Consider the following 27,132-nt stretch of genomic DNA (forward strand, 5'->3'; position numbering starts at 1 on the left):
ATAAACTAAATATATCGAGCAGAAAAAATAAGGAAAATATGCTGACCTTTTGACAAACTGCCTCTAGGACTCAATTAGAGTCCACTTCTAGCCACTATGCTTTGTGTTTTTGACAGGTTTAGCTGAAGGAAAGAAATAAGAAATGGTGGCCCAACGTTGATGGAAGCTATAGTTAAGGTTTTAGGAAAGAGATGCAGAGGTGATGTGAGAAAAACTTTTATTAAGGACAACAACAGCAACAGATGCAGTCACTTCGGAACTCGCTGGTGTTTCACCAGGTGAGATGACTGAGGAAGTCCTTTCCTACAGAGGGTGCAGGTAACAACTTGTCACCAGTATGTAATCGCTGGTGTTTCAGAAGGTTTTTTGAATGGACAAATCGTTTTCCACATTCGGAGCAGTGGAATGGTCTCTCTCCAGTATGAATGCGTTGGTGTATTAGCACTGCATATCTGCTTTTAAAGCTCTTCACACAGTGCAAACATTTGAAAGGTTTGTCATCACTGTGAACCAGTTGGTGTGCCTTGAGTTTGGATAAATGAGAGAATGCCTTCCCACATTCAGAGCAGGGGAATGGTTTCTCCCCAGTGTGAATGCGCTCATGTGTCAGCAGGTTGGACGAGTCACTGAATCCCTTCCCACATTTAGAGCAAATAATTGGCTTCTCCCCTGAATGAAATCGCAGATGTCTGGACAAATTGGATGACTGACTGAATCCCTTCCCACACTCGGGGCAGATAAATGGCCTCTCCCCAGTGTGAGTGCATTCATGTTTCTGAAGGTCAGATGACTGAGTAAATCCCTTCCCACAAACAGAGCAGGCGTATGGCCTCTCCCCAGTGTGAGTGCGTTCATGTTTATGAAGGTCAGACGACTGAATAAATCCCTTCCCACAAACAGAGCAAGTGTATGGCCTCTCTCCAGTGTGAGTGTATTCATGTCGTAGAAGTTCAGATGACTGGGTGAATCGCTTCCCACACACAGAACAAATAAATAGCCGCTCCCCGGTGTGAACTCGCTGATGTGTCTGCAGGTTGGATGACTCACTGAATCCCTTCCCACATTCAGGGCAGATGAATGGCCTCGCCCCAGTGTGAGTGCGTTCATGTCTTAGACGGTCTGATGACTGAGCAAATGCCTTCCCACAAACAGAGCAGCTGTATGGCCTTTCCCCTGTATGACTGCGTCGATGGGCTTCCAGCAAGCATGGATATCTGAATCCTTTCCCACAGTCTGCACATTTCCATGGTTTCTCCAAAGGACAGGTGTCTGCCATATCTCTCTATATGTGAAGATCAGCTGACTTCTCCTCTCCTGACAGGACAGGGCTACAGTTTCTCCCCACTGACAATCGTGTGATGTTATTCAGTCTGTGTAAATGTTCAAGACCTGTCCACAGTTAGTTCACTGAAAGACTCACTTGGGTGGATGCGTCTTGGTGCATTTCCAGTCACATCGATGTTTGAAATCTTTTCCCACAAACAGAAAAGATAAACGTTGAAAATCTAATGGATTTCAAGTCTTGATGAATTGACTCACTCTCTGATCCTGATGGAATGTTTGTTTTGAATTCTTACTGATAAACGTGCCTCTGTAAAACAAATTTAAATCAGAAAAAGGTGAGTCTGAGAAAGAGAACTGTTTAAAACACGAAAGGATGTTGTGAAAGGGAGTATATTGAATCTGGTAATTTGTGTGCAAGACACTCCGAATCGGTGACCATGAAAAGTTACTGGATTGTCATAAAAACTCAACTAGTGCACAAATGTCCTTCAGGGAAGGGACCCACTTCCTATCCTGGACCTTCACAGATTCAGCCCTCAATGGGAAGTGAGACAGTGAGAGCAATGGGATACTTAATGGCACTGCTTCCTCCCTCGACATGTCAGGAATAACTTTGAAAGATTCGCCCTCGAGGAAGGTCAACAGCAATGTGTATGGAGATCCATGACCTATAAATTGCCCTTCCAGGAATGCACTGTCCTCTTGTGGATACAGGGCAATGTTTCTTTATAGTAGCTGCCTGAGAATCCTGCAACCCTTCACTGAATAGCAATGTGGGAGAACTGTCACAGCAGTGAATGCTCATGTCCTAGTCATAAAATTAGATATAAATTGAATTTGAACTGTTGTTGAGAATCTTCTGGCAAAAATATACTTTATACATAAAAATGGAAGTCTTTATATATTGTTGTGAAGTTTAAGGCATGTACTGTACCTTTAAGAGAGAATGACTGCAGGCACCTGTCACATAACTGACTAGCAGTCTCAGAGTGTACTGGAAACTTGAAAATACGTAACATTTGGCTGCTTTCACAACAGTTTGAATTTAATCAATTTAAGTTATGCCCCAAGATACTTAAAACCCAACTGAATTTGAATTTTACTGTTTTGACAACATCAAATCAATGAAACAATCCGATGTTTGGGGTACAAAAAAATCAGACACTTTGAAATCCATAGACAACGATCAACTGCTATTGTCAGACTGACTGCCCAAAAAACACTCTTTATTAAAGGTACCTTTTTCATATGAAACATCTTTGCAGCAGAAGACTGAAGATGACCCAGGGAGATCTTCAAACAGAGGAAGACCGATACTGGACATGATAGCCACTATCTGGTTTTGAAAATTACGTTGCTGTAAATTTAATAGGGGTTCTTATTGGATCAGTATTTTGTTAGAGACTGGGAGGTAGATAACAAACCTTTAAGAGAAAGGAGACTTAGAGTTGTAAATTGTTGTTGTAAATATTCACTTTCAGAGTTAAAGAATACATTGATATATTTTCCTTTAAATAGTGGAATTTGGGTAATTGTCTGTCACTCATACTTTAGCAGTTTACGAGGGGAGGTGAACTTTTCTGTGTGTTTAGTTTAATTATCAGAAGGATTCACCGCCGTGTCTACAATACCTACACAATATTAAAGCAGTTCAGATCTATACAGTTTTTGCATACACAGAAGAAAACAAACATTGGGGTTTGACGTCTTGTTAGTTACAACTAATCTAAATGCATTTCTGAATTATGCTGGATACTGGGACTTTTTACATGATTGAGGGAGAAAGTGAGGACTGCAGATGCTGGGGATCTTCAGGAAGGGCTTATGCCCGAAACGTCAATTCTCCTTCTCCTTTGATGCTGCCTGACCTGCTGCGCTTTTCCAGCAACACAGTTTTATGATTCGGAGGGAACTGACTCCAGAGCACAGAACCCTGTGTCACAGAGCTGCTTGGGACGAACCCTGACAAAAACCATTACATCGCTCTCCAGATTTGCTTTGCGATGGCACATCTCCAGGAGATGTGTCACAGTCTCATTCTCCCTGTAGTCAGTTCGAGGGCAGCGTGTTTTTACATGGCCCACTGACACATAATGACTCTTCGATAAACCCTGAAAACCACAGCCAGATATAACAGTGACTGTATTTCCTTTTTGTAAAGCAATCCACCAAGCAGAGGGACCACAGCTGCAGCTGTAAGTCTGTCGGGTTGTTCATTTCCCAACAAGCATCATTTGATGTGTTAAGTGAAATTTACCATTATAACTATCTACCCTCTACACTTATAGTAATCTAAAATACCATACTTATATTTACCAAAATTAAAACCATGAAACAATCCTAAAATCTCAAATATTAAAACCTTAAACATCAAGTATAAAACGAAACTTCAAATCTAAGACCCATCTAAAACTATTTACCAAGAGCAATTAGAAAGCCATTTAAAATTCTTAAAAATCTGTAAATATTAGAAGCTGTCCTCGAGTCAATGACATTGTCAAGGTAGAGGTTTCCTGGGCAAATACGTTAAATTTCTTCAAATCCCAAATCAGTTTATTATTCGTATCAGTCCATTTGCCCCTTGTTCCCAGAACAAAACTAAGAAAGGAAAATCGCTCACTCTTAGTTAATTCTTTAATCTGGTCCTGAAGATGTTTATATTTGCTTGATTTTTCATCCCAAATTTTCTCCAAAGAATCATTTTCAAAATGTAAAAGGACACCTACTACTATGATTTCTTGTTCTTTTTGAAATATCAGATCCGGTATGATTAGATTCAATTAGATTAGATTTCCTATGGTATGGAAACAGGCCCTTCAGCTCAACCAGTCCACATCGATCCTCTGAAAAGTAATCTACCCAGACCCAATCCCCTTTGACTAATGCACCTAACACTACGGGCAATTTAGCATGGACAATTCACCTGAACTGCACATCTTTGGACTGTGGGAGGAAACTGGAGCACTCGGAGGAAACCCACGCAGACACGGGGAGAATGTGCAAACTCCACATAGTCAGTCGCCTGAGGCAGGAATTGAACCCGGGTCTCTGGAGCAGTGTTAACCACTGTGCCAACGTGCCGCCCACTATTTGTATCATTTCTGAGATGTATTAGCTGACCGTGGATCCAGTAAAACCCATACATCTGACCATAAAACAAGCTAAAAACCAAATATCATGAAACCAATTAAAACCACAGTATAAGACACGAGTTAAAACCAGAATCTAAAATTAGTTCAAAGCGAGCAATCCGGCCAGACAAGACTGGGCTTCCTCATCCAAGATTGTTACCAGAGGGAACCTTGAGGTTCAACCTTACTTTGTAGACGACAAGCTATGTACCATCGCCTACAAAGGTAACTACACAAGTAGGCTTGTTGGAAGACCCACCAAAGAAACAAGCTGTAGTTACACCCCTCCATCTCCCCCACCAAAGGATTGTACTGGTAGTGTCCTTCTCACCACCAGCCAAGTGACATCTTGGTGATTGTTCAAAAGTTCTGATGAGGAGGCATTCTGCCAAATGACTTTGACAGTCTGTTCAGGGAACCACGCGCAGGATCCGCCCTCTCCCTTTCCTTCAGGGTCTCGAGGACGCTATGTGCTGATGACTTCCTGATGGTCAAAGAAGGTTTTCTTTAGTGAGTTTTGAGAAGATTTATAGCTCAGGTTGAAGTTCTGGATGTAAGAGCTCTGGAAGAGCCGGATGGTTCATTTTCAGATATTTCATCACCATACTAGGTAACATCATTAGTAAGCCTCTGGTGAAGCACTGGCGTTATGTCCCACTTTCAATTTGTGTGTTTAGGTTTCCTTGGGTTGGTGATGGCATTTCTGGTTCTTTTTCTCAGAGGGTGATAGATGAGTCCAAATCTCAGAGACATGCACAAGAATTCTGAGAAGCATGGCACTCCCACTGGAACTCCATCAATGAACACATCGATTTGGACCCCAAAGAACTGGAAATAAAACCAGCACATCACCGTAGGCTCACTGAGGTTGTTTTCTAGTACGGTGACAAAACATCTGAAAACGAACCTTTCAGCTCAGCGAGCAAACTTACATTCGGTGCTTTTCTTTGCAAAGGACAGGTGATAAGGAACAGTCCACCTACTTGGAGCATTCCACGGCAGAGAGGCCAGTCCAAGGGTACATTCACAGCTTGATGCAGCTGCACACAAAGGAGGCCATCTGGATGAGAGCAACATTGGGTATATTCTCCACCCTGCAGACCCAGTCTATCTTAGACTGCTCCTCCTAAAACAAATTCCTGAACTTTGAATAGACACCTTCAGTTCAATAACTAACCCCTGGAATACTTCCCGTGACAGCCTATTGGATCCGGTGAGTGTCAGCAGAGCTAGGGGGTTAAACCCAGCAGCTTTTCCTGGCTACCACAATCCCTCCGATGACACAAGAATGTGCAGCAGCTGGAAATCTGGAAGAAAGTGGAAGTGTTGCAAATTTTCAGCAGCTCAGGCAGTATTTCTGGACAGACACAGACAGACAGAGAGAGAGAGCGAGAGCGAGAAAATTCTAGCTGACTGAACTTTGGTCTTCATTAATTGATACTCCTTACCCCCAGGGCTGTAGTCGCTTGTCCTCTGGTGCAGAGGGCTCTGACTTTGGCTCTGGGAGCCGCCAAGACTCAGTGTCACTGAGGCTGATGAAGGAGCAGCACTCCGAAAGCTACTGCTTCCAATAAACCTGTTGGATGATAACCTGCTATTGTGTGATTTGTCCACCCCAGTCCAACACCAGCTCCTCCACATCAAATAAATAGCTGGAGATCAGAGCGGGTCAGGCAGCATCCACAGAGAGTCAAAACGTGTGGCTCTGGAAAAGCACATCAGGTCAGACAATTTTCAGCGCCACAGTTTTAGACTCTGATCTCCAGTCCTCACTTTCTCCCAGCATCCACAGACAGACCGAGCAAGCTGCTCTGAGGTGTGGAGGGCCCAGCATTCACGCAATAGTGGGTGTAATGCTCCAGCGAATCACAGCGCAATCTATAGGAACAACATTTCATCTTTAGACAAGGCACCTTACGACCATCTAGATTTAAGATTGAGTTCAACACTTCCAAATTGTGAACTCACTCCTATTCCTTTCCTTTCTTTTAAATTCTCTTGTTACATTCTCTGTCACCATGCCCTCTCTCCCCTCCCCCTACTCCAGTGGGCCTGTCTGCTTTTTCCATTCTGGCAGTTAGACACACCGTTCTGCCATTCTCACATTCAATCCGAACTATCAACACCCTTTTTCCCCAGCATTTTACCCCCGCATTAGTGTAAATACTGCCCCATCCACACTTCACGTTAGCTCTGAAGAGTCACCTAGACTCAAATAGTTAGCTTGCTCTCTCTCCATGGATGCTGCCTGACCTACTGTGATTTCCAGCACTTTTTGTTTTCAGAACAGATAATCACGAGTGTATTAATACATCGAATCTCATCGTGGGGTTTGGGGTGGTTTATGGCTGGATTCACAGATACCCGGGAGTGAGTTAAAGACTAGAATCTAATCGAGGGGATCAGAGATACCTTTTATGTCGAAAAATAGATACCCCAAAGTGAGTTAGAGACTATAATCTGAGGCAATACCAGGTACACGAGTGAAATACAGACTGGAATCTAACTGAGGGGTTCTGGGTGGTTTAATGGACTGAGGAGAACCAGGAGGGGGCACGAAAAAGGCTTGGCAAATAGGATTAGGGAGAACCCAAAGGCATTTTGCTCATACGTGAGAAATAAGTGATTGATCAGGGAGAAGGTAGGGCTGATCAGGGATAGCGTAGGGAACTTGTGCGTGGAGTCTGAGCAGATAGGGGGGTAGCTGTAAATGAGTATTTTGCTTCAGTTTTCTCGAAGGAAAGGGACTTTGTGAACAACAACTTTGAGGAGCTGGGATACAGGCTTGACGAGATCGAGATTGAAGACGTCGATGTGTTGAAAATTTTGGGAAACATTAAGATTGATAAGTCTCCAGGGCCAGACCAGATTTATCCAAAGCTGCTCCGGGAAGCGAGAAAGGAGATTGCTCAGCCGCTGGCGAAGATCTTTTGACTCCTCACTCTCCACGGGAGTCGTACCGGAGGATTGGAAGGAGGCGAATGTTGTTCCTCTTTTCAAGAAGGGTAACAGGGAAATCCCTGGCAATTACAGACCAGTCAGTCTTATGTCTGTGGTCAGCAAAGTTTTGGAAAGAATTCCGAGGGATAGGATCTATGAATATTTGACAAAGCATAGTGTGATTAAAGGCAGTCAGCATGGCTTTGTGAGGAGCAGGTCATGCCTCACAAATTTTATTGAGTTCTTTGAGGAGATGACAAGACAGGTTGACGAAGGTCAAGCAGTGGATGTGGTATATGGACTTCAAGGCATTTAATAAGGTTCCCCATGGTAGGCTTATTCATAAAGTCAGGAAGTATGGGATACAAGAGGATTTGGCTACCTGGATTCAGAATTGGTTGGCTAACAGAAGGCAAAGAGTGATTGTAGATGGAAAGTATTCTGCCTGGAGGTCAGTGTTGAGTGGGGTCCCACAGGGCTCTGTTCTTGGGCCTCTGCTCTTCGTAGTTTTTATAAATGAGTTGGACGAGGAGGTTGAGGGGTGGGTTAGTAAATTTGCAGATGACACAAAGGTTGGAGGCGTCGTTGATAGTATCGAGGGTTATTGCAGGCTGCAGTGCGACATGGACAGGATGCAGAGCTGGGCTGGGAAATGGCAGATGGAGTTCAACCAGGATAAATGCAAAGTGATGCATTTTGGAAGGTCAAACTCGAATGCTGAATATAGGATTAAAGACAGGATCTTTGATACTGGAGGAACAGAAGGATCTGGGTGTGCAAGTACATAGATCCCTCAAAGTTGCCACCCAAGTGGATAGGGTTGTTAAGAAAGCATATGGTATTTTGGCTTTCATTAACAGGGGGATTGAGTTTAAGAACCGCGAGGTTTTGCTACAGCTCTATAGCTCCTTGAAAGTGGAGTCACAGGTAGATAGGGTAGTGAAGAAGGCATTTGGTATGTTTTCCTTTATTGGTCAGAGTATCGAGTACAGGAGTTGGGAGATCATGTTGCGTCTGTACACTGTTGGAAAACTGCGTGCAATTCTGGTCTCCTTCCTATCAGAAAGATTAGATTAGATTACTTACAGTGTGGAAACAGGCCCTTCGGCCCAACAAGCCCTACTACAGGAAAGATACAGAGACTTTGGAGAGGGTGCAAAGAAGGTTTACCAGGATGCTGCCTGGACTGGAGGGCTTGCCTTATGAAGAAAGGTTGAAAAGGCTCGGACTTTTCTCTCTGGAGAGAAGGAAGAAGAAAGGAGACCTGATCGAGGAATACAAGATAATGAGAGCAATAGAGAGAGTCAGCAGACTTTTCTCCAGGGCAGGATTGACAGGTACGAGGGGTCATAGTTTTAAAATGTTAGAGGAAAGGTATAGAGGAGATGTCAGAGGTAGGTTCTTTACACAGAGAGTTGTGAATGCATGGAATGCATTGTCAGTGGTGGAAGTGGAAGCAGAGTCATTAGGGACATTTAAGGACTGCTGGACAGGCACATGGAGAGTAGTGAGTTGAGGGGTGCGTAGGTTAAGTTATTATATTTTACATTAGGATTAAACCTTGGCACAACATCGAGGGCCAAAGGGCCTGTTCTGTGCTGTACCCTTCTATGTTCTGATATAGAGAATAACCGAATCATGAGTGTGTTTTGGGGCTAGAAATTAATGAAGGGTTTCAGGATGGTTCTAAGATAGAATAGCAGATACCCTGGAGTGAGTTACAGACTGGAATGCAATTGCGGAGTTCAGCATCATTTCTGTACTGTCACAGATACATAAGAGCGGATTACATGTTAGAATCTTATTGAGGTGGTTTTTAATGTAGAATAATAGATACACTGGAGTGAGTTAGAGACTGGAAATTAACTGAAGGGTTTTGGTCATTGACAAATTAGGTGCAAACTTGAGGGGTGTAAAATTAGTTGTGTGGGGGTGGGGAGGCTGTAATTGGATCGGGGCAAAAATGGGAGGGTGTGCAATGGGGGTAGAGGTAGCATAAAACGTGGAGTGGGTGTAAATTGGTAACAGGCATAAATATGGGGCAGGGACAATATTTGGGAGAAGGTCAAAAGTTTGGAAGGGAGGTGGTGAGTGTCAAATCTGCAGGGAGGACATTGGAGGAGGTGCAAAATTTGGGGGCACGATTGAAGGGGAACTTGAGATTTGCAAAATATGTGGACGGGCTGCAAATTATGGGGGGCACAAAATTGACATGGATGCAACACTTGAGGTGCATAATTTGTGGAAACCTGTAAAACATGGGGGTGCACATATGGAGGCATAAAATAGGGAGTGGGGTTAGGAAGGGCTACATAGTATGATGTGGGAGCTGCAAACAAGGGAGTGCAATATCATGAGGGTAAATATTTGGGATGCTAAATTTGGGAGGGGCACAAAACTTCGGGGTGTGAAAAAATTGGGACAGGATGCAAACATTTTGGAGGGCTGGAAACAGCATTAACCTAAAAGAAATCACATAATTCACAGGAGAAACTACAGATTGTGAACAAGAGAGAGGCACTGGCACCACAAAGAAACCATGAAAATGTAAGGATAATGGGAAGGCATTAAAGTACCCATCCCCGCATTGACATAGTCACATTGGGGAGAAAGTATAGAAATGTGAGGAGTGTGGGAAAGGATTCAATTAACAATCCTGGCTGGAATCTCATTGACACAGTCACACTGGGGAGAGGCTGTTTGCCTGTCCTGTGTGGGAAAGGATTCAGTCAGTCAGCCAACCTGCTGACACACCTGCTTATTCACACGGAGGAGAGGCCATTCAGCTGCAGAGACTGTGCAAGGAGGTTCAGGCAGTTATCCAACCTCACTGCACACCAGTGGATTCACACTAGGGATAGATCATTCTCCTGCTCAGTATGTGGGAAGGGATTCATTCAGTCAGCTACCCTGCTGACATACCAGCAGGTTCGCACTGACAAGATGCTGTTCAGCTGCAATTACTGTGGTAAGAGGGTCAGGCATTCAGGCCACTCTACTGTACACCAGCAAAGTCACACTGGGGAGAAGCCATTCACCTGCTCGCAGTGTGGCAAGACATTCACTGATTCATCTGCCCTGCTGACACAGCAGCAAGTTCACACCAGAGAGAGTGCATTCACCTGCACGGAGTAGAGGAAGGGGTTTGCTCACTCATCAAATCTCATGGTACATCAGTGAATTCACACTGAGGAGAGACCAATTACCTGCACTGAGTGTGGGGAGGGATTCACTCAATCATCCCACCTGCTCCGACACAAACAAGGTCACAAGTGACTGCAGGGAATGGGCTCTGCTCTGAACGATAATGAGGACTTTCATTCTGACAGTTTGGTTTTGTTTCTGCTGGTGTTGTATCTGGATCTGGATAACATTCTGGATCGATCGCTTATGGTATTCTTGGGACTACAATGTCCTTTTAAGAACCACTATCTGTGATCTTTCTCCATATTTAGCAAATACAATATTCTGAACTTTGACTTCAATTCTAATTTTAGTTAGGAACAAATCATACAATTCAGTTTTTGAAAGGTTCCACTGATTAACATCTCCAATGAGAAATTGCTGATGATTCCTTGCTGAGAATTCTCAGTGAGCTGTGCATTCCACACAGTGGCCTCTCCATTATCCACGCGGAAGAAAGAGAATGGGAATTGGTGGATAATAGTGGCTTAGTGGTTAGTATTGCTGCCTCACAGCAGGACCCAGGTTCAATTCCAGCCTCGGGTGACTGTCTGTGTGGAGTTTGCACGTTCTCCCAGTGTCTGCGTGGGTTTCCTCCCACAGTCCAAAGATACGTCATCTACTATGTCTCTTGGTCTCCTCTACATTGGGGCGACAGAACGCCAACTTGCAGAAAGTTTCAGCGAACATCTCTGGGACACACATACTCAACAACCCCAATGCCCTGTGGGTGAACAGTTTACCTCCTGCCCCCACTCCGCCAAGGACATGCAAGTCCTGGGCCTCCTCCACCACCAAACTCTAGCCACATGACGCCTGGAGGAAGAACACCTCATCTTCCACCTTAGGACCCTCCAACCACAAGGGATCAATATGGATTTTATCAGTTTCCTCATTTCACCTTCCCCACCTTATCCCAGATCCAACCTTCCAACTTGGCACTGCCCTCTTGAACTGGCCTACTTGTCCACTTTCCTTCCCACCTATCTGCTTCACCCTCCTCTCCAACCTATCACCTTCACCCATACCTTCATCTACCTCTCGCATTCCCATCTACATTCCTGCCAGCTTCACCGGCCCCCCTCACTTATCTCTCAGCCTTCTTGGGCAACCCACTCATTCCTGATGAAAAGCTTATGCTCGAAACATCGACTCTCCTGCTCTTCAGATGCTGCCTGACTGGCTGTGCTTTTCCAGCACCACCATCTTCAACACAGAGCAAAGATGTGCAGGCTAAGCAAATAGGCCATGCTAAACTGTCCATAGTGTTTAAGGATGTGTAGGTTAGGTGCATTAGAGTGGTGCTGGAAAAGCACAGCAGGTCAGGCAGCAGGAAAATTAATGTTTCGGGCAAAAGCTCTTCATCAGTCCTGATGAAGGGCTTTTGCCCGAAACGTCGATTTTCCTGCTTCTGACCTGCTGTATTTTTCCAGCACCACTCCAATCTTGACTCTAATCTCCAGCATCTGCAGTATCCACTTCCGCTTAGGTTAGGTGCAATAGTCAGGGGAAATGTAAAGTGATAGAATAAGGGAGTGGGTTTGGATGGGTGACCCTTTGCAGGGTCAGCATGGACTTGTTGGGCCAAATGGCTTGTTTCTACAGTGTAGGAATGCTATGAAATGTTCCCCTTCTGTCTGGTACAGAAATGCCCTCAGCACAGGAATGGACACAAATCCAATCAGTGATATAGGCTAGTAGCAATCAGCATCAAATAACCTCCAAAACCTTCAGAAATGTTTTTTTAATTTGTTTGTGGGATTTGGGCGTCACTGGCTGGCCAGCATTGATAGACCATCCCTACTTGCCCTTCAGAAGGTAGTGGTGAGCTGTTTTCTTGAATTGCTGGAGTCCACTTGCTGTGAGTTGGCCCACAATGCCGGTAGGGAGGGAATTCCAGGATTTTGACCCAATGACTGTGAAGAAACGATGGTACATTTCCAAATCAGGGTGGTGAGCAGTTTGGAGGGGAACTTGCAGGTGGTGTTCCCAAGTACCTGCTGCCCTTGTCCTTCTGGATGGAAGTGGTCGAGGGTTTGGAAGGTGCTGTCTAAGGATCTTTGGTGAATTTCTGCAGTGCATCTTGTAGATAGTACACACTGCTGGTGGGGGAGGGATTGAATATTTGTTGATGTGGTGCCAGTGAAGCAGGTTGCTTTGTCCTGGGTGTTCTCAAGCTTCTTGAGTGTTGTTGGAGCTGCACCCATCCAGGCAAGTGGGGAGAATTCCATCACACTCCTGACTTCTGTCTTGTAAACAATGCATAGACTTTGCCGTGTCAGGAGGTGAGTTACCTGCCGCAGTATCCCTAGTCTCTGATCTGCTCTTGCAGCCACTGTATTTTTTGTGGCGAGTCCAGTTAAGTTTCTAGTCAATGGTAACTCCAAGGATTTTGAAAGTGGGGGATTCAGTGATGGTAATACCATTGAAAGTCATGGGGCTTTGGTAAGAATGTCTCTTATTGGCGATGGTCATTGTCTGTCATTTGTGTCATGTGAATGTTACTTGTCACATGTTGGCCCAAGCCTGGATATTGTCCAAAGTTAAAAAGTCACACAACACCAGGTTACAGTCATCAGTTGATTGATGAAGGAGCAGCGCTCCTAAAGCTAGTGCTTCCAAATAAACCTGTTGGACAATAGCCTGGTATTGTGAGATTTTTAACTTTGTACACCCTAGTCCAGCACCAGCACCTCCAAATCATGGATATTGTCCAGATCGTGTTGCATGTGAGCGCAGACTTGTGCAGTATCTGAGGAGTCGCAAATGGTGTTGAACACTGCAATCATCGGCGAACATCCCCACTTCTGATCTTATGACAGTGGGAAGGTCATTGAAGAAGCTGCTGAAGATTGTTGGGCCTAGAACACTACCCTGAGGGACTCTTGCAGTGATTCGGGAGAAACCCAAACTGGGCATCACTGAGCAGATTGATAGCACTGTTGATATCCTTTCCATCATTTTATTGATGATGGAGAGTAGGCTGATTGTGCAGTAATTGGCCGGGTTGGATTTGTCCAGCTTTTTATGTACAGAACATAAGCTGCGCAATTTTCCACATTGTTGGGTAGATGCCAGTGTTGTAACTGTACTTGAAGAGCTTGGCAAGGGGAGCGGCAAGTTCTGGAGCAAGCGTCTTCAGTACTACTACCGGAATGTTATCAGAGCCCATTGCCTTTGCAGAATTGAGTACCTCCAGCCATTTCTTGATATCATGTGGAGTGAATTGAATTGGCTGGAGACTGGTATCTGTGATGCAGGGGACCACTGGAGGAGCCTGAGATGGATCATCCACTCGGCACTTCTGACTGAAGAACTTATTAATTTATTGAAATAGCCCCACTCACTTTCTCATATAAAGGAATCTTCCATTTTAGCTTGCTGGCTGACAGGCCTGTTATGTCCATGGAGACCATGCACCCAACGCATGCCCTGAGGCAGCCAAATCAGGAGGGCAAAAAGGAGACCTGAGATTGCATTCTCCTTAACCTTATTTGCCAAAGCTAGGGGTTATTACAAATACATTAAGAACAAAAGGGTAACTAGGGAGGGAATAGGACCCCTCAAAGATCAGCAAGGCAGACTTTGTGTGGAGCCACAGGAGATGGGAGAGATACTAAACGAGTATTTTGCATCAGTGTTTACTGTGGAGGACATCGAAGATATAGAATGTCAGGAAATAGATGGTGACATCTTGAAAAATGTCCATATTACAGAGGAGGAAGTGCTGGATGTCTTCAAATGCATAAAAGTGGATATATTCCCAGGACTTGATCAGGTCTACCCTAGAACTCTATGGAAACCTAGGGAAGTGATTGCTGGACTCCTTGCTGAGACTTTTGTATCATTAATAGTCACAGGTGAGGTGCTGCAAGACTGAGATAGGCTAATGTGGTGCCACTGTTTAAGAAGGGTGGTAAGGACAAGCCAGGGAACTATAGACCGGTGGGTCTGACATCAGTGGTGGGCAAGTTATTGGAGGGAATCTTGGGGGACAAGATTTATATACATTTGGAAAGCTGAAAATGTGTTGCTGGAAAAGCGCAGGTCAGGTAGCATCCAAGGAGCAAGAGAATCGACGTTTCGGGCATGAGCCCTTTTTCAGGAATGAGGAGAGTGTGCCAAGCAGGCTAAGATAAAAGGTAGGGACGAGGGACTTGGGGGAGGGGCGTTGGAAATGCGATAGGTGGAAGGAGGTTAAGGTGAGGGTGATAGGCCAGAGTGGGGGTGGGGGGCGGAGAGGTCAGGAAGAAGATTGCAGGTTAGGAAGATGAGTTTGAGGGTTGGGACTGAGACAAGGTGGGGGGAGGGGAAATGAGGAACCTGGAGAAATCTGAGTTCATCCCTTGTGGTTGGAGGGTTCCTGAAGAAGGGCTTATGCCCGAAATGTCGATTCTCCTTCTCCTTGGATGCTGTCTGACCTGCTGCGCTTTTCCAGCAACACATTTTTAAGCTCTGATCTCCAGCATCTGCAGTCCTCACTTTCTCCTAGTGGTATACATGGACTTCTGTAAAGCGTTTGATAAGGTTCCACATGGTAGGTTGTTGGAGAAAATGCAGAGGCATGGAATTGAGGGTGATTTAACAGTTTGGATTAGAAACTGGCTTTCTGAAAGAAGGCAGCGAGTGGTGGTTGATGGAAAATATTCAGTCTGGAGTCCGGTTACTAGTGGTGCGCCACAAGGATCTGTTTTGGGACCACTGCTGTTTGTCATTTTTATAAATGACTTAGACGCAGGCATAGGTGGATGGATTAGTAAATTTGCAGACGACACTAAAGTCGGTGGAGTAGTGGACAGTTTGAAAGAATGTTACAGGTTGCAGGGGGACTTGGGATAAACTGCAGAATTCGGCTAAGAAGTGTCAAATGGAGTTCAATGCATCTAAACGTGAGATGATGCCTCACGAGCTTTGGGAAGAATAACAGGAAGACAGCGTACTGGATCAATGGAAAGATTCTTAGTAGTGTGGATGTGCAGAGGGATCTAGGAGTCCATGTACATAGATCCCTGAAAGTTGCCACCCAGGTGGAGAGTACTGTTAAGAAGGCATACGGTGTGTTAGGTTTCAATGGTAGAGAGATTGGATTCAAGAGCCACAATATCATGCTGCAACTATACAAAACGCTGGTGTGGCCACACTTGGAATATTGTGTACAGTTCCCATATTTCAGGAAGGATGTGGAAACATTGGAAAAGGTGCAGAGGAGATTTACCAGGATGTTGCCTGGTCTGGAGGGAAGGTCTTATTAGGAAAGGCTGAGAGACTTGGGTCTTTTATTATTGGAAAGAAGAAGGCTCAGAGGGGATTTGATAGAGACATACAAGATGATCAGAGGAGTAGATAGGGTAGACAGTGAAAGTCTTTTTCCTAGGATGATGACGTCAGCTTGTACGAGAGGGCATAACTACAAATTGAGGGGTGATAGATTTAAGACAGATGTCAGAGGCAGGTTCTTTACGCAGAGAGTGGTAAGGGCATGGAACACCCTACCTGCTAATGTAGTCAACTCAGCCACATTAGGGAGATTTAAACAATCCTTAGCTAAGCACATGGATGGTTTTGGGATAGTGTAGGGGGACGAGCTGAGAATAGTTCACAGGTCGTCGCAACATCGAGGGCCGAAGGGCCTGTTCTGCGCTGTATTGTTCTATGTTCTACGAATATAAGAGGTATAGTTAGTACGTTTGCAGATGACACCAAAATTGGAGTGCAGTGGACAGCTAAGAAGGTTACTTCAGTTTACAACAGGATTTTGATCAGGTGGGCCAATGGGCTGAGGAGTGGCAGATGAAGTTTAATTTAGATAAATGCAAGGTGCTGCATTTTGGGAAAGCAAATCTTAGCAGTACTTAAGGTCCTAGGGAGTGTTGCTGAACAAAGAAACCTTGGAATGCAGGTTCATTGCTCTTTGAAAGTAGAGTTCCAGGTAGATAGGATAGTGAAGAAGGCGTTCGGTATGCTTTCCTTTATTGGTCAGAGTACTGAGTACAGGAGTTGGGAGGTTGTGTTGCGGCTGTACAGGACAGTGGTTAGGCCCCTTTTGGAATATTGCGTGTAATTCTGGTCTCCTTCCTATCAGAAGGATGTTGTGAAACTTGAAAGGGTTCAAAAAAGATTTCAAGGATGTTGCCAGGTTTGGACGTTTTGAGCTATAGGGAGAGATTGAATAGGCTGGGCTGTTTTCCCTGGTGCATTGGAGGCTGAGGAGTGACCTTATAGAGATTTATAAAATCATGAGGGGCATGGAAAGGATAAACAGACAAAGTCTTTTCCCTGGGGTTGGGAATCCAGAATTGGAGGGCGTAGGTTTAGGGTGAGAGGGGAAAGATATAAAAGAGACCTAAGGGGCAACTTTTCCACGCAGAGAGTGAGACGTGTATGGAATGAGCTGCCAGAGGACGTGGTGAACACTATTGCAATAGCAACGTTTAAAAGGCATCTGGATGGATATATGAATAGGAAGGGTTTGGAGGGATATGAGCTGGGTGCTGGCAAGTCAGACTAGATTAGGTTAGGGTATCTAGTCAGCGTGGACGAGATGGACCGATGGATGTGCTGTACATCTCTATGACTCGATAACTCTGATATAATGGGTTCACATATCCAGTAAATGTACAAACTGGTCTCAAGAGGAAAAGAATCCCTCTGGACAGAAAAGTGATTCTGAAGTGATCCAGACTGGCTCCAGCTCAAGCCCCATCCTCTGCCTCACACAAGGAAACTGTTCACAGGAGATGCTGTCACCAGCTACAGAGACCAGCAGTCCCTCCACATGATCAGTTTGTCCTCTGGGATTGATAAATTGCTCTCGCCTGAAATGGGACATATGCCTGTTGTATCTATTTAGCTCATACCTCAGTTTTAAACTTATTTTGCAATAAGCTACTTTAAAATCACTTGAGCTCAAACCCACTTTGAGGTAATCTGTGACTCCCAGACTTAAACCTTGCAATTGGTGTTTGGACTGAGATCACAGTGGTTGAAGTCATAGTCTTGAGAAACAAGACATTTTTTAAAATACAAATGAAAATGTTCTGAAACAAAGTCTGGCATATACAATGGTATTAGAATGTTACAGGCAGATACATTAACAATACTTAAAAGGCAATTGGACAAAATACATGGATAGGAAAGATTTAGAAGGATGTGGACCAAGTGCAGGGAAATGGAGTTCGCATGGATGGACATTTTGGTTGGCATGGACCAGTTTGGGCTGTAGGACTCTCTGAACTGATAGTCTAACAATGAATCCCGTTGGAAGGAAGGATCGGTCAGAGGGATGGAAAGGAGGAGGCAGGCTGGAACAGGAGTCGGAGGGTACATGGGAAGGTTATTTGAAATTGGAGAACTCAATGTTGAGTTCCAGGCTGTGTGCTGCTCTGGTGGAATATGAGGTGTTGCTGCTCCAATTTACGGCCTGATTCACTTTGGCAGTGGAGGAGGCTGAGGACAGGCATGTTTGAGAGGGAGTGGGAAGGGGAATTGAAGTGGGCAGTGACCAGATGATCAGGCTGGCCCTTACAGGCTCGGCTGAGCTCCTCGCAAAACATTCCCTTAGTTTACGTTTGGGCTCATCTATGGAGGGAAGATCACATTGGGAGCACCTGATGCAGTAAAGTAGGTTGGAGGAGGGGGAGGCACACTCTGGATGGAGGTGAGGGGGCTGGTGTGCTGGCAGGTGTTGCATCTTTTATGGTTGCAGGGGAAGCTAAGGGGGAGAGGTTTGGTTTGGACAGTGGTGTGAACCAAGGAGTGGGGAAGGGAATGTTGCTTGCAGAAGGCAGAGAGGGGTGAGGAGGGGAAGATGTTCTTGGCGGTGGGGTCTTGTTGGAGTTGGTGAAGATGGTTGAGGATGATATGTTGGATGTGGAGACTACTGGGGAAAATTGAGGACAATGGGACCCTATCTTTATTACATTTGGAGGGGGCTGTGTTTACAGCAGTGGAGCGGCGAATGGAGGAGGTGTGGTAGAGGACTGTCTGGATGACAGAGCGGGGAAAGCACGTTGTTTAAAATAGGTGGACATCTGGGATGCTTGGGAGTGGAACGTCTACTTGTCAGAGCAGATGTGACGGAGACAGAGGAATTGGGAAAACGGGATGCAGTTGCTGCAAGATATGGGGTGGAAGTAGGTGTAGTGCAGGTAGTTGTGGATTTATAGTAAATGTCAGTCCTTAAACTATCACTGCAGAATGAAATGGAGAGGTCAAGAAAGGGGAGAGCAGTATCCAAGATAGACCAAGGAAACTTAAGGGCAGGTTGGAAGTTGTTTGTGAAGTTGACGAACTACTCCAGTTCAGCATTGGTGCAGGAAGCAGTACTGATGTTATGACGGACAAATTAAAGGGCAACACGATGGCTCAGTGTTTAGCATTACTGCCTCACAGCGCTAGGGACCCGGGTTCAATTCCCAGGCAACTGTCTGTGTGGAGTTTGCACATTCTCCCCATGTCCGCGTGGGTTTCCTCTGGGTTCTCCAGTTTCCTCTCTCAATCCACAGATGTGCAGGTTAGATGAATTGGCCATGCTAAATTGCCCATAGAGTTCAAGAATGTGTAGGTTAGGTGCATTAGTTGGCGGTAAATGTAGAGCAATAGGGGAATGGGTCAGGGTAGAATATTCTTCGGATGGTTGTGTGGGCTTGCTGGGCCGAAGGGCCTGTTTCCACACTGTAAGGATTCTAGGATTCTCCTATGATTTTGAGTACCTGTGTATGTGTTGAAGAGGGACTGTTCAACTTCTTCGACAGAGGCAGGTGTAGCTATGGCCCATACGAGTGCCCATGGCCATTCCCTGTATTTGGAGGAAATGGGAAGAGTTGAAGGAAAGGTTATTGAGGGTGAGGACTAGTTCAGCAAGGTGGAGGAGGATAGTAGTGGACGGGGACTGGATGGGTCTGTTGGAGAGGAAGAAACTAATGGCCTGCAGGCAGTTCTTGTGGGTTATGGACATGTATACGTTCTGCACATTCATAGTGAAGATGAAGCACTGGGGGCCAGGTTACTGGAAGTTTCCAAGGAGGTGGAGGGAGTGATTTGTGTCCCGGATGTCGGTGGGAAGTACCTGGACCAAGAGGGGAGAGAATGAGTCAAGGCAGGAAGAAATGAGTTCGATAGTGCAGGAGCATGTGGAGACAATAGGTTAGCCTGAATAGTTGGGCTTGTGGTTCTTGAGGAGGAGGTTGAATTGGGCAATGAGGGAATGGAGAGTATGAGGTTGGAGGTGGTGGAGAGGAGATCACAGATGCGACGAGGTCACAGACAGTGCGGGTGATAGTGGCCTGGTAGGCCATGGCAAGGTCGTGGTCAAGGAGAGGTAGGACGTGGCTTCAGAGAGCTGGTGCTTGGCCTCTGCGACATAGCAGTCCGTCCTCCAAACTATTACTGCCCTGCCTTTGTCAACAGTTTTGATGGTGAATCAGGGATTGGTATGGAGGGAATGGAACTCTGCACATTCGGAGGGTGCGAGGCTAGAGTGGTGAGGGGATGGAGAAATCAAGGCAGCTAATGTTGTGTTGGCAGTAAAGAGGTCCAGAGTGGGAATGAGGCTGGGAGGGTGTGTCTAAGTAGAACAGAAAGGTTGGAGTGGGGATAAGGGGTCCTCGTTGAGGGGGGGGACACAGTTGGGAGTCAAAGAAAGCGGCACGGAGGCTGAGGTGGTGGAAGGAGGGCTCCACCATCTGTCATAGCAGAACAAGAACCCTGATCCCCAGACTATTATTTGGGTCTCTCGATTAACAATCTAGCAATAATACCACAACGCCACTGCCCCCTCTACTGCATTCACAATATATATTGATGGTTTAGATGAAGAAACTTAAATGAAATATCTCTCAGAATGTAGATGACATGCAACGAAGAGGCAGAGCAGTTGTCCTGGTGCATAAGGACTTCAGTAAAGTATTTGACAAGTTTCCACATGGCAGACTGGTTAACACAGTTACAGAACATGGAATATAGGGAGATGTAACCATTTGGATACAGACTGGCTCAAAGGTAGGAGACAGTGGTGGAGGAGGGTTGCTTTTCAGAATGGAGAGCATCGATTTGCCACAAGGATCTGTGCTGGGTCCACTGCTTTTTGTCATTTACATAAATGATCTGGATATGAATCGAGCAGGTGTGGTTCATAAGTTTGCAGATGACACCAAAAGTGGTGGTGTAGTGGATAGCGAAGAAGGTTGTTTCAGAGTACAATAGGACCTTGATCAAATGGGCTGAGGAGTAGTGGATGGAGTTTAATTTAGATAAATATGAGGTGCTACATTTTGGTTAGGCAAATCAGGGAACAACTTGTATACTTCATGGTAAGGTCCTGGGGAGTGCTGCTGAACAAAGACAAAGGAGCACAGGTTCACACTTCCTTGAAAGTGGAGTCGCAGCTAGAAAGGATAGTGAAAACAGGTACTAAAATAGGTCTTTTGTAAAAGTGAAGTGGCATAAAGAGAACTTTCGAAAAGTGGGAGATACTTGTAGCAGGGCAGGATCGAATGCCATAATGGTCTATTCCTGTTCCTACATTTCTAATCTGTTAAACGTGAGTTATAAAAACAAAATGATTGTAATGGACACAGATATCAGCACTATCTTATCCTCATTGGATGAAAGCCCTGTAACTCTTTGCCGAACAACAATTTGGGAGAAGCTTCACCATATGGACTGCAGCAGTTCAAGAAGGTCAAGGACATGTGATTTTGATAGCTCTAGACTGGCTGTTCTGTTTCTATCTCATTTTCTATTCAGGTCTCAAATTGTTGAATGTTCTGAGAAAAGCAGATAGTATGTAGGAAATAAGCAAATATCTATGGATGTTTGCTGAAACTGTTTACATTCACTGCTGATTCATAAATTAAACTTTTTTTTAATCTGTCTGTGAACCATATTACAGAGGAGGAAGTGCTGAGTGTCTTGAAACGCATAAAGGTGAATAAGTCCCCAGGACCTGATCAGGTCATAGAGTCATAGAGATGTACAGCATGGAAACAGACCCTTCGGTCCAACCTGTCCATGCCAACCAGATATTCCAACCCAATCTTGTACCCTAGATCTCTGTGGGAATCTAGGGAAGTGATTGCTGGGCCTCTTCCTGAGATATCTGCATCATCGGTAGTCACAGATGAGGTGCCGGAAGACTGGAGGTTGGCTAATGTGGTGCCACTGTTTAAGAAAGGCGGTAAGGACAAGCCAGGGAACTACAGACCAGTGAGCCTGATGTCAGTGGTGGGCAAGTTGTTAGAGGGAATTGTGAGGGAAAGGATGTATATGTATTTGGAAAGGCAAGGACTGATTAGGGATAGTCAATATGGCTGTGTGTGTGGGAAATCATGTCTCACAAACTTGATTGAGTTTTTTGAAGAAATAACAAAGAGGATTGATGAGGGCAGAGCAGTAGATGTGACTTATATGGACTTCAGTAAGACGTTCGACAAAGTTCCCCATGGTTAGCAAAGTTAGATCTCATGGAATACAGGGAGAACTAGCCATTTGGATACAGAACTGGCTCAAAGGTAGAAGACAGAGGGTGGTGGTGGAGGGTTGTTTTTCAGACTGGCGGCCTGTGACCAGTGGAGTGCCACAAGGATCAGGCTGGTTTCACTACTTTTCATCATTTTATATAAATGATTTGGATGTGAGCATAAGTAACTTTGCAGATGACACCAAAATTGGAGGTGTAGTGGACAGCGAAGAAGGTTGCCTCAGATTACAAAAGGATCTGGACCAGATGAGCCAATAGGCTGAGAAGTGGCAGATGGAGATTAATTTAGATAAATGTGAGGTGCTGCATTTTGGGAAAGCAAATCTTAGCAGGACTTACACTTAATGGTAATATGCTAGGGAGTGTTGCTGAACAGAGAGACCTTAGAGTGCAGTTTCATAGCTCCTTTAAAGTGGAATTGCAGGTAGATAGGATAGTGAAGAGGGTGTTTGGTATGCTTCCTTTATTAGTTACAGCATTGAGTACAGGGGTTGGGAGGTTGTGTTGCAGCTGTACAGGACGTTGGTTAGGCCCCTTTTGGAATATTGCATTCAATTCTGGTCTCCTTCCTATTGGAAAGATGTTGTGAAACTTGAAAGGGTTCAGAAAAGATTGAAACTATTTAATTGAACTAATAATTTACATTTTTCCCCTGTTTAATACATTCCTAAGCTGTATCTATCAATCTGTGAGGACTTTCAGATCAGCCATAATCCTATTGAATATTGGTACAGACTCAAGGGGCAATTGGCTTACTTCGGTTGCAATTACTGTCTATTTTCTAATAGACAGTAGGTAGAGCTGTAACCAGTTACACAGCCTGAGTGTGTTCCAGTGGCTATGGAAAAAGCTTTAAGTTAGACTGAAATAAAATTGCACCATATGCAGTTGAGAGAAACTATATGAAGATTTATGCTCAAAATGTTAACTCTTCTACTTCTCAGATGCTGCCTGACCGGCTGTGCTTTTCCAGCGTCACACTATTTGACTACGATCTCCAGCATCTGCAGTCCTCACTTTCTCCTATATGGATGTTCTGCCAAGCGCAATAGAATTTATCTGGTCATCCGGCCAAGAGAGATGAACGATTCCAAGACAATGGAGATACTGCCAAAATTTCAGAATAATGACAGTGATATAGTTTCCCACCTGAGCTGGCCATCCAATAGTGGTCACACAGAAGAGAGACCATTCCCTTGCTCCATGTGCAGGAAGGATTCAGTCAGACATCCAGCTTCTGAGACACCTGCAAGTTTACAGGGAGTTACAGGAGTTCGATTCTGGAGGGTTTGCTGCTTTTTAATCACATCTCGACTTCATACTACACTTTTACTGCAGTAACCGCTCCCCACCCGGAATAATCAAACAAAACAGCAGATCCCCAGGTGGAGACAATCGGCCAGACTGGGGACGGAGGGGAGAAGAATGGGGGAGGGAAGCAGCAGCTTGGGAACAGGGGGCAGGGATGTCACCACACAAATGGGTCCTGCGCACTCCTCCACCCCCCCCCCCCCGCTGAACCAAGATGGCAACCGTTGACCAGAGCCTGCTTCTGGAGAGAAGCTTGTGGCTCCCTACGGCACAAATTATAGCATTCGGACAACTCATGTTTGGGGCGAGAAACCTCAACTGCGCAATCGTGAAACCTTCTTGTTGGAAATATTATGGCTGACAATTCCCTTCACTAACGGTTTGTGGATGTGACAGATAAACACTTACATGGTTAAAGATGCCCTCCAACGCATCTCGTCCACATCCCGCACCTCCGCCATCAGACCCCACCCCTCCAACCGTAACAAGGACAGAATGCCCCTGCTGCTCACCTTCCACCCTACCAACCTTCGCATAAACCAAATCATCTGCCGACATTTCCGCCACCTCCAAAAAAACCCCACCACCAGGGATATATTTCCCTCCCCTCCCCTCCCCTTTCCACCTTCCACAAAGACCGTTCCCTCCGTGACTACCTGGTCAGGTCCACGCCCCCCTACAACCCACCATCCCATCCTGGCACCTTCCCCTGCCACCGCAGGAATTGCAAAACCTGCACCCACACCTCCTCCCTCACCTCCATCCAAGGCCCTAAAGGAGCCTTCTACATCCATCAAAGGTTTACCTGCACATCCACCAATATCATTTATTGCATCCGTTGCTCCCGATGCGGTCTCCTCTACATTGGGGAGACTGGACCCCTCCTAGCAGAGCGCTTTAGGGAACATCTCCGAGCCACCCGCACCAATCAACCAAACCGCCCTGTGGACCAACATTTCAACTCCCCCTCCCACTCTGCCGAGGACATGGAGGTCCTGGGCCTCCTTCACCGCCGCTCCCTCACCACCAGACGCCTGGAGGAAGAACGCCTCATCTTCCGCCTCGGAACACTTCAACCCCAGGGCATCAATGTGGATTTCAACAGTTTCCTCATTTCCCCTTCACCCCACCTCACCCTAGTTCCAAATTTCCAGCTCAGCACTGTCCCCATGACTTGTCCGGACTTGTCCTACCTGCCTATCTCCTTTTCCACCTATCCACTCCACCCTCTCCTCCCTGACCTATCACCTTCATCCCCTCCCCCACTCACCCATTGTACTCGATGCTACTTTCTCCCCACCCCCACCCTCCTCTAGCTTATCTCTCCACCCTTCAGGCTCTCTGCCTTTATTCCTGATGAAGGGCTTTTGCCCGAAACGTCGATTTTACTGCCCCTCGGATGCTGCCTGAACTGCTGTGCTCTTCCAGCACCACTGATCCAGAATCTGCAGTCATTGTTTTTACCTGGGTCAACACTTACGTCCAGGGGCGACCCACGTCACGCATGCTCACAATTCCAATTCAGTATGCGCATGCCCGCCTGCTTGATGACATCACATAACCAAACGTAATCAAGGGGCGGATCTGGAGGACAGAGCTGGTGCTGCTGGTCCTCCAAGTAACCAGGGCGACCAAGGGGCGGAGCTGACATTGCAACCAATGAGTGAAAGGGGGTCTGCAACTGTGACGCCATCATACGCCGTGGGCGACAGGAAGCAGGATGTTGTGTTCTTTACAGTGGGGAGAACTGCTTTTGGTCTACTTTTTTTAACAGCAGGTTCACAGGGATTCGTTTCCAGATAGTAATTTTCAAGCAGATGTTATAGCAAGATCTACAAAGTCACTCCATTCACCAGCATCTCACTACCATCGGCCTTTCCCAGTGCAAAATAAAAAGTTTTTCAATTATGCTAAAAGATTTCTGAGATCAGGGCTAAGGAACAGTTAAGGAAAGAGAGATTGGACCTTCTTGGGGAAGCAGTGCAGATTTACCCCAATCATTCCTGGACTCAAGGGTTTTATTATGAGCGGAGGTTCCAGAAATCAGTCTTAGATTCATTACGACACAGAAATAAGTAATTTAGCCCATTTCATGGTAGTGAAAAGAGCATTGTTCCCCCAGTATCTGTTTTTGCTGAAATTGCCCAGGGAGTGAAAATGTGAAGGTTCAATCCCAGATTTCATCATCAATTTTAGACAGTACAGCAGCTCAGCGGTTTGTGTTGCAGCCTGGAATCCGACTTTGTTTCCAGTCTAAATCGACTGTGTGAAGGTTGCACATCCTCCCTCTGTCAGTGTGGATTTTCCTCCCAAAATGGAGGAGAAAGTGAGGTCTGCAGATGCTGGAGATCAGAGCTGAAAATGTGTTGCTGGAAAAGCACAGTGGGTCAGGCAGCATCCAGGGAACAGGAGAATCGACGTTTCGGGCATTCCTGAAGAAGGGCTTATGCCCGAAACGTCGATTCTCCTGTTCCCTGGATGCTGCCTGACCTGCTGCGCTTTTCCAGCAACACATTTTCAGCTCTGATCTCCAGCATCTGCAGTCCTCACTTTCTCCAGGGTAGTGTATTAGGCCAAGCATCTTTAAAATTAACAAGATAGACCCATATAATCCCTACAGTTCTGTAAGAGGCCATTCAGCCCATTGAGTTGGCACCGCTACGCCAGACTTTCCTTACCTCAACCCAGTTACTCATCATGGGTGGATCAGAGGAGGTTTATGAAATTGATGTCTGGAATCAGCATGATTGTCTAACAAGAATAGGTTGGGCAGGCAAAAGGGGAAAGGGAGTGGGCTAGAACTGCTGATTAAAACAGGAAAGAATTGTCATTGTGAGCAAGCATGTCAGTTCTGGTGAAGTAGAATCTCGAGTAGTTGAGCTTAGAAATCTCAATGAGCAGAAAATGATAAGGCTATAGACCCCAAGCTGCAGTACCAGAAAGGCATTAGAATGGAATTTAGAGATGCAAGTAATTACGGGTGACTTTAATCTTCATATAAATTTGGCAAATCAAAACAATAGCAGTAAGATAGCGGATGAATTCTTCGCGTGTATATGGAACAATTTTGTTCTTCTACTGTGAGGTGCTGCATTTTGAGTAAGCAAATCTTAGTAGGACTTATACACTTAATGGTAAAGTCCTAGGGAGTGTTGCTGAACAAAGAGACCTTGGAGTGCAGGTTCATAGCTCCTTGAAAGTGGAGTCACAGGTAGATAGGATAGTGAAGAAGGCATGCTTTCCTTTATTTGTCAGAGTATTGAGTACAGGAGTTGGGAGGTCATGTTGCGGCTGTACAGGACATTGTTTAGGCCACTGTTGGAATATTGCGTGCAGTTCTGGTCTCCTCCCTATCGGAAAGATGTTGTGAAACTTGAAAGCGTTCAGGAAAGATTTACAAGGATATTGCCAGGGTTGGAGGATTTGAGCTATAGGGAGAGGCTGAACAGGCTGGGGTTATTTTCCCTGTAGTGTCGGGGGCTGAGGGGTGACCTTTTAGAGGTTTACAAAATTATGAGGGGCATGGATAGGATTAATAGACAAAGTCTTTTCCCTGGGGTGAGGGAGTCCATAACTAGAGGGCAGAGGTTTACGGTGAGAGGGAAAGATATAAAAGGGACTGAAGGGGCAAGTTTTTCATGCAGAGGGTGGTACATGTTTGGAATGAGCCGCCAGAGGAAGTGGTGCAGGCTGGTACAAGTGCAATATTTAAAAGGCATTTGGATGGGTATATAAATAGGAAGGGTTTGGAGGGATATGGGCCGGGTGCTGGCAGGTGGGACTAGATTGGGTTGGGATATCAGG

General features: G+C 45.5%; 1 protein-coding gene across 1 annotated transcript in view; it reads right to left on the reverse strand.

The window, feature by feature from the left end:
- Window positions 1–200: 200 nt before the first annotated feature.
- The window catches only part of LOC122543951 (uncharacterized), a 32,063-nt gene continuing 5,131 nt past the window's right edge, over window positions 201–27,132 (reverse strand). The window contains exons 2-3 of the mRNA XM_087983797.1: window positions 23,167–23,263; window positions 201–1,591 (exon numbers count right to left, since the gene is read on the reverse strand). Of these exons, the coding sequence (XP_087839923.1) occupies window positions 272–1,276 (1,005 nt within the window). The 5' untranslated portion in view covers window positions 1,277–1,591; window positions 23,167–23,263 and the 3' untranslated portion in view covers window positions 201–271. The remainder of the gene's footprint in view (window positions 1,592–23,166; window positions 23,264–27,132) is intronic.

The sequence above is a fragment of the Chiloscyllium plagiosum genome, unplaced genomic scaffold (genome assembly GCF_037043375.1).
Source record: "Chiloscyllium plagiosum isolate Xiang-an unplaced genomic scaffold, Cpla_swu_hap1 HiC_scaffold_46, whole genome shotgun sequence".
NCBI classification, from domain to species: domain Eukaryota; kingdom Metazoa; phylum Chordata; class Chondrichthyes; order Orectolobiformes; family Hemiscylliidae; genus Chiloscyllium; species Chiloscyllium plagiosum.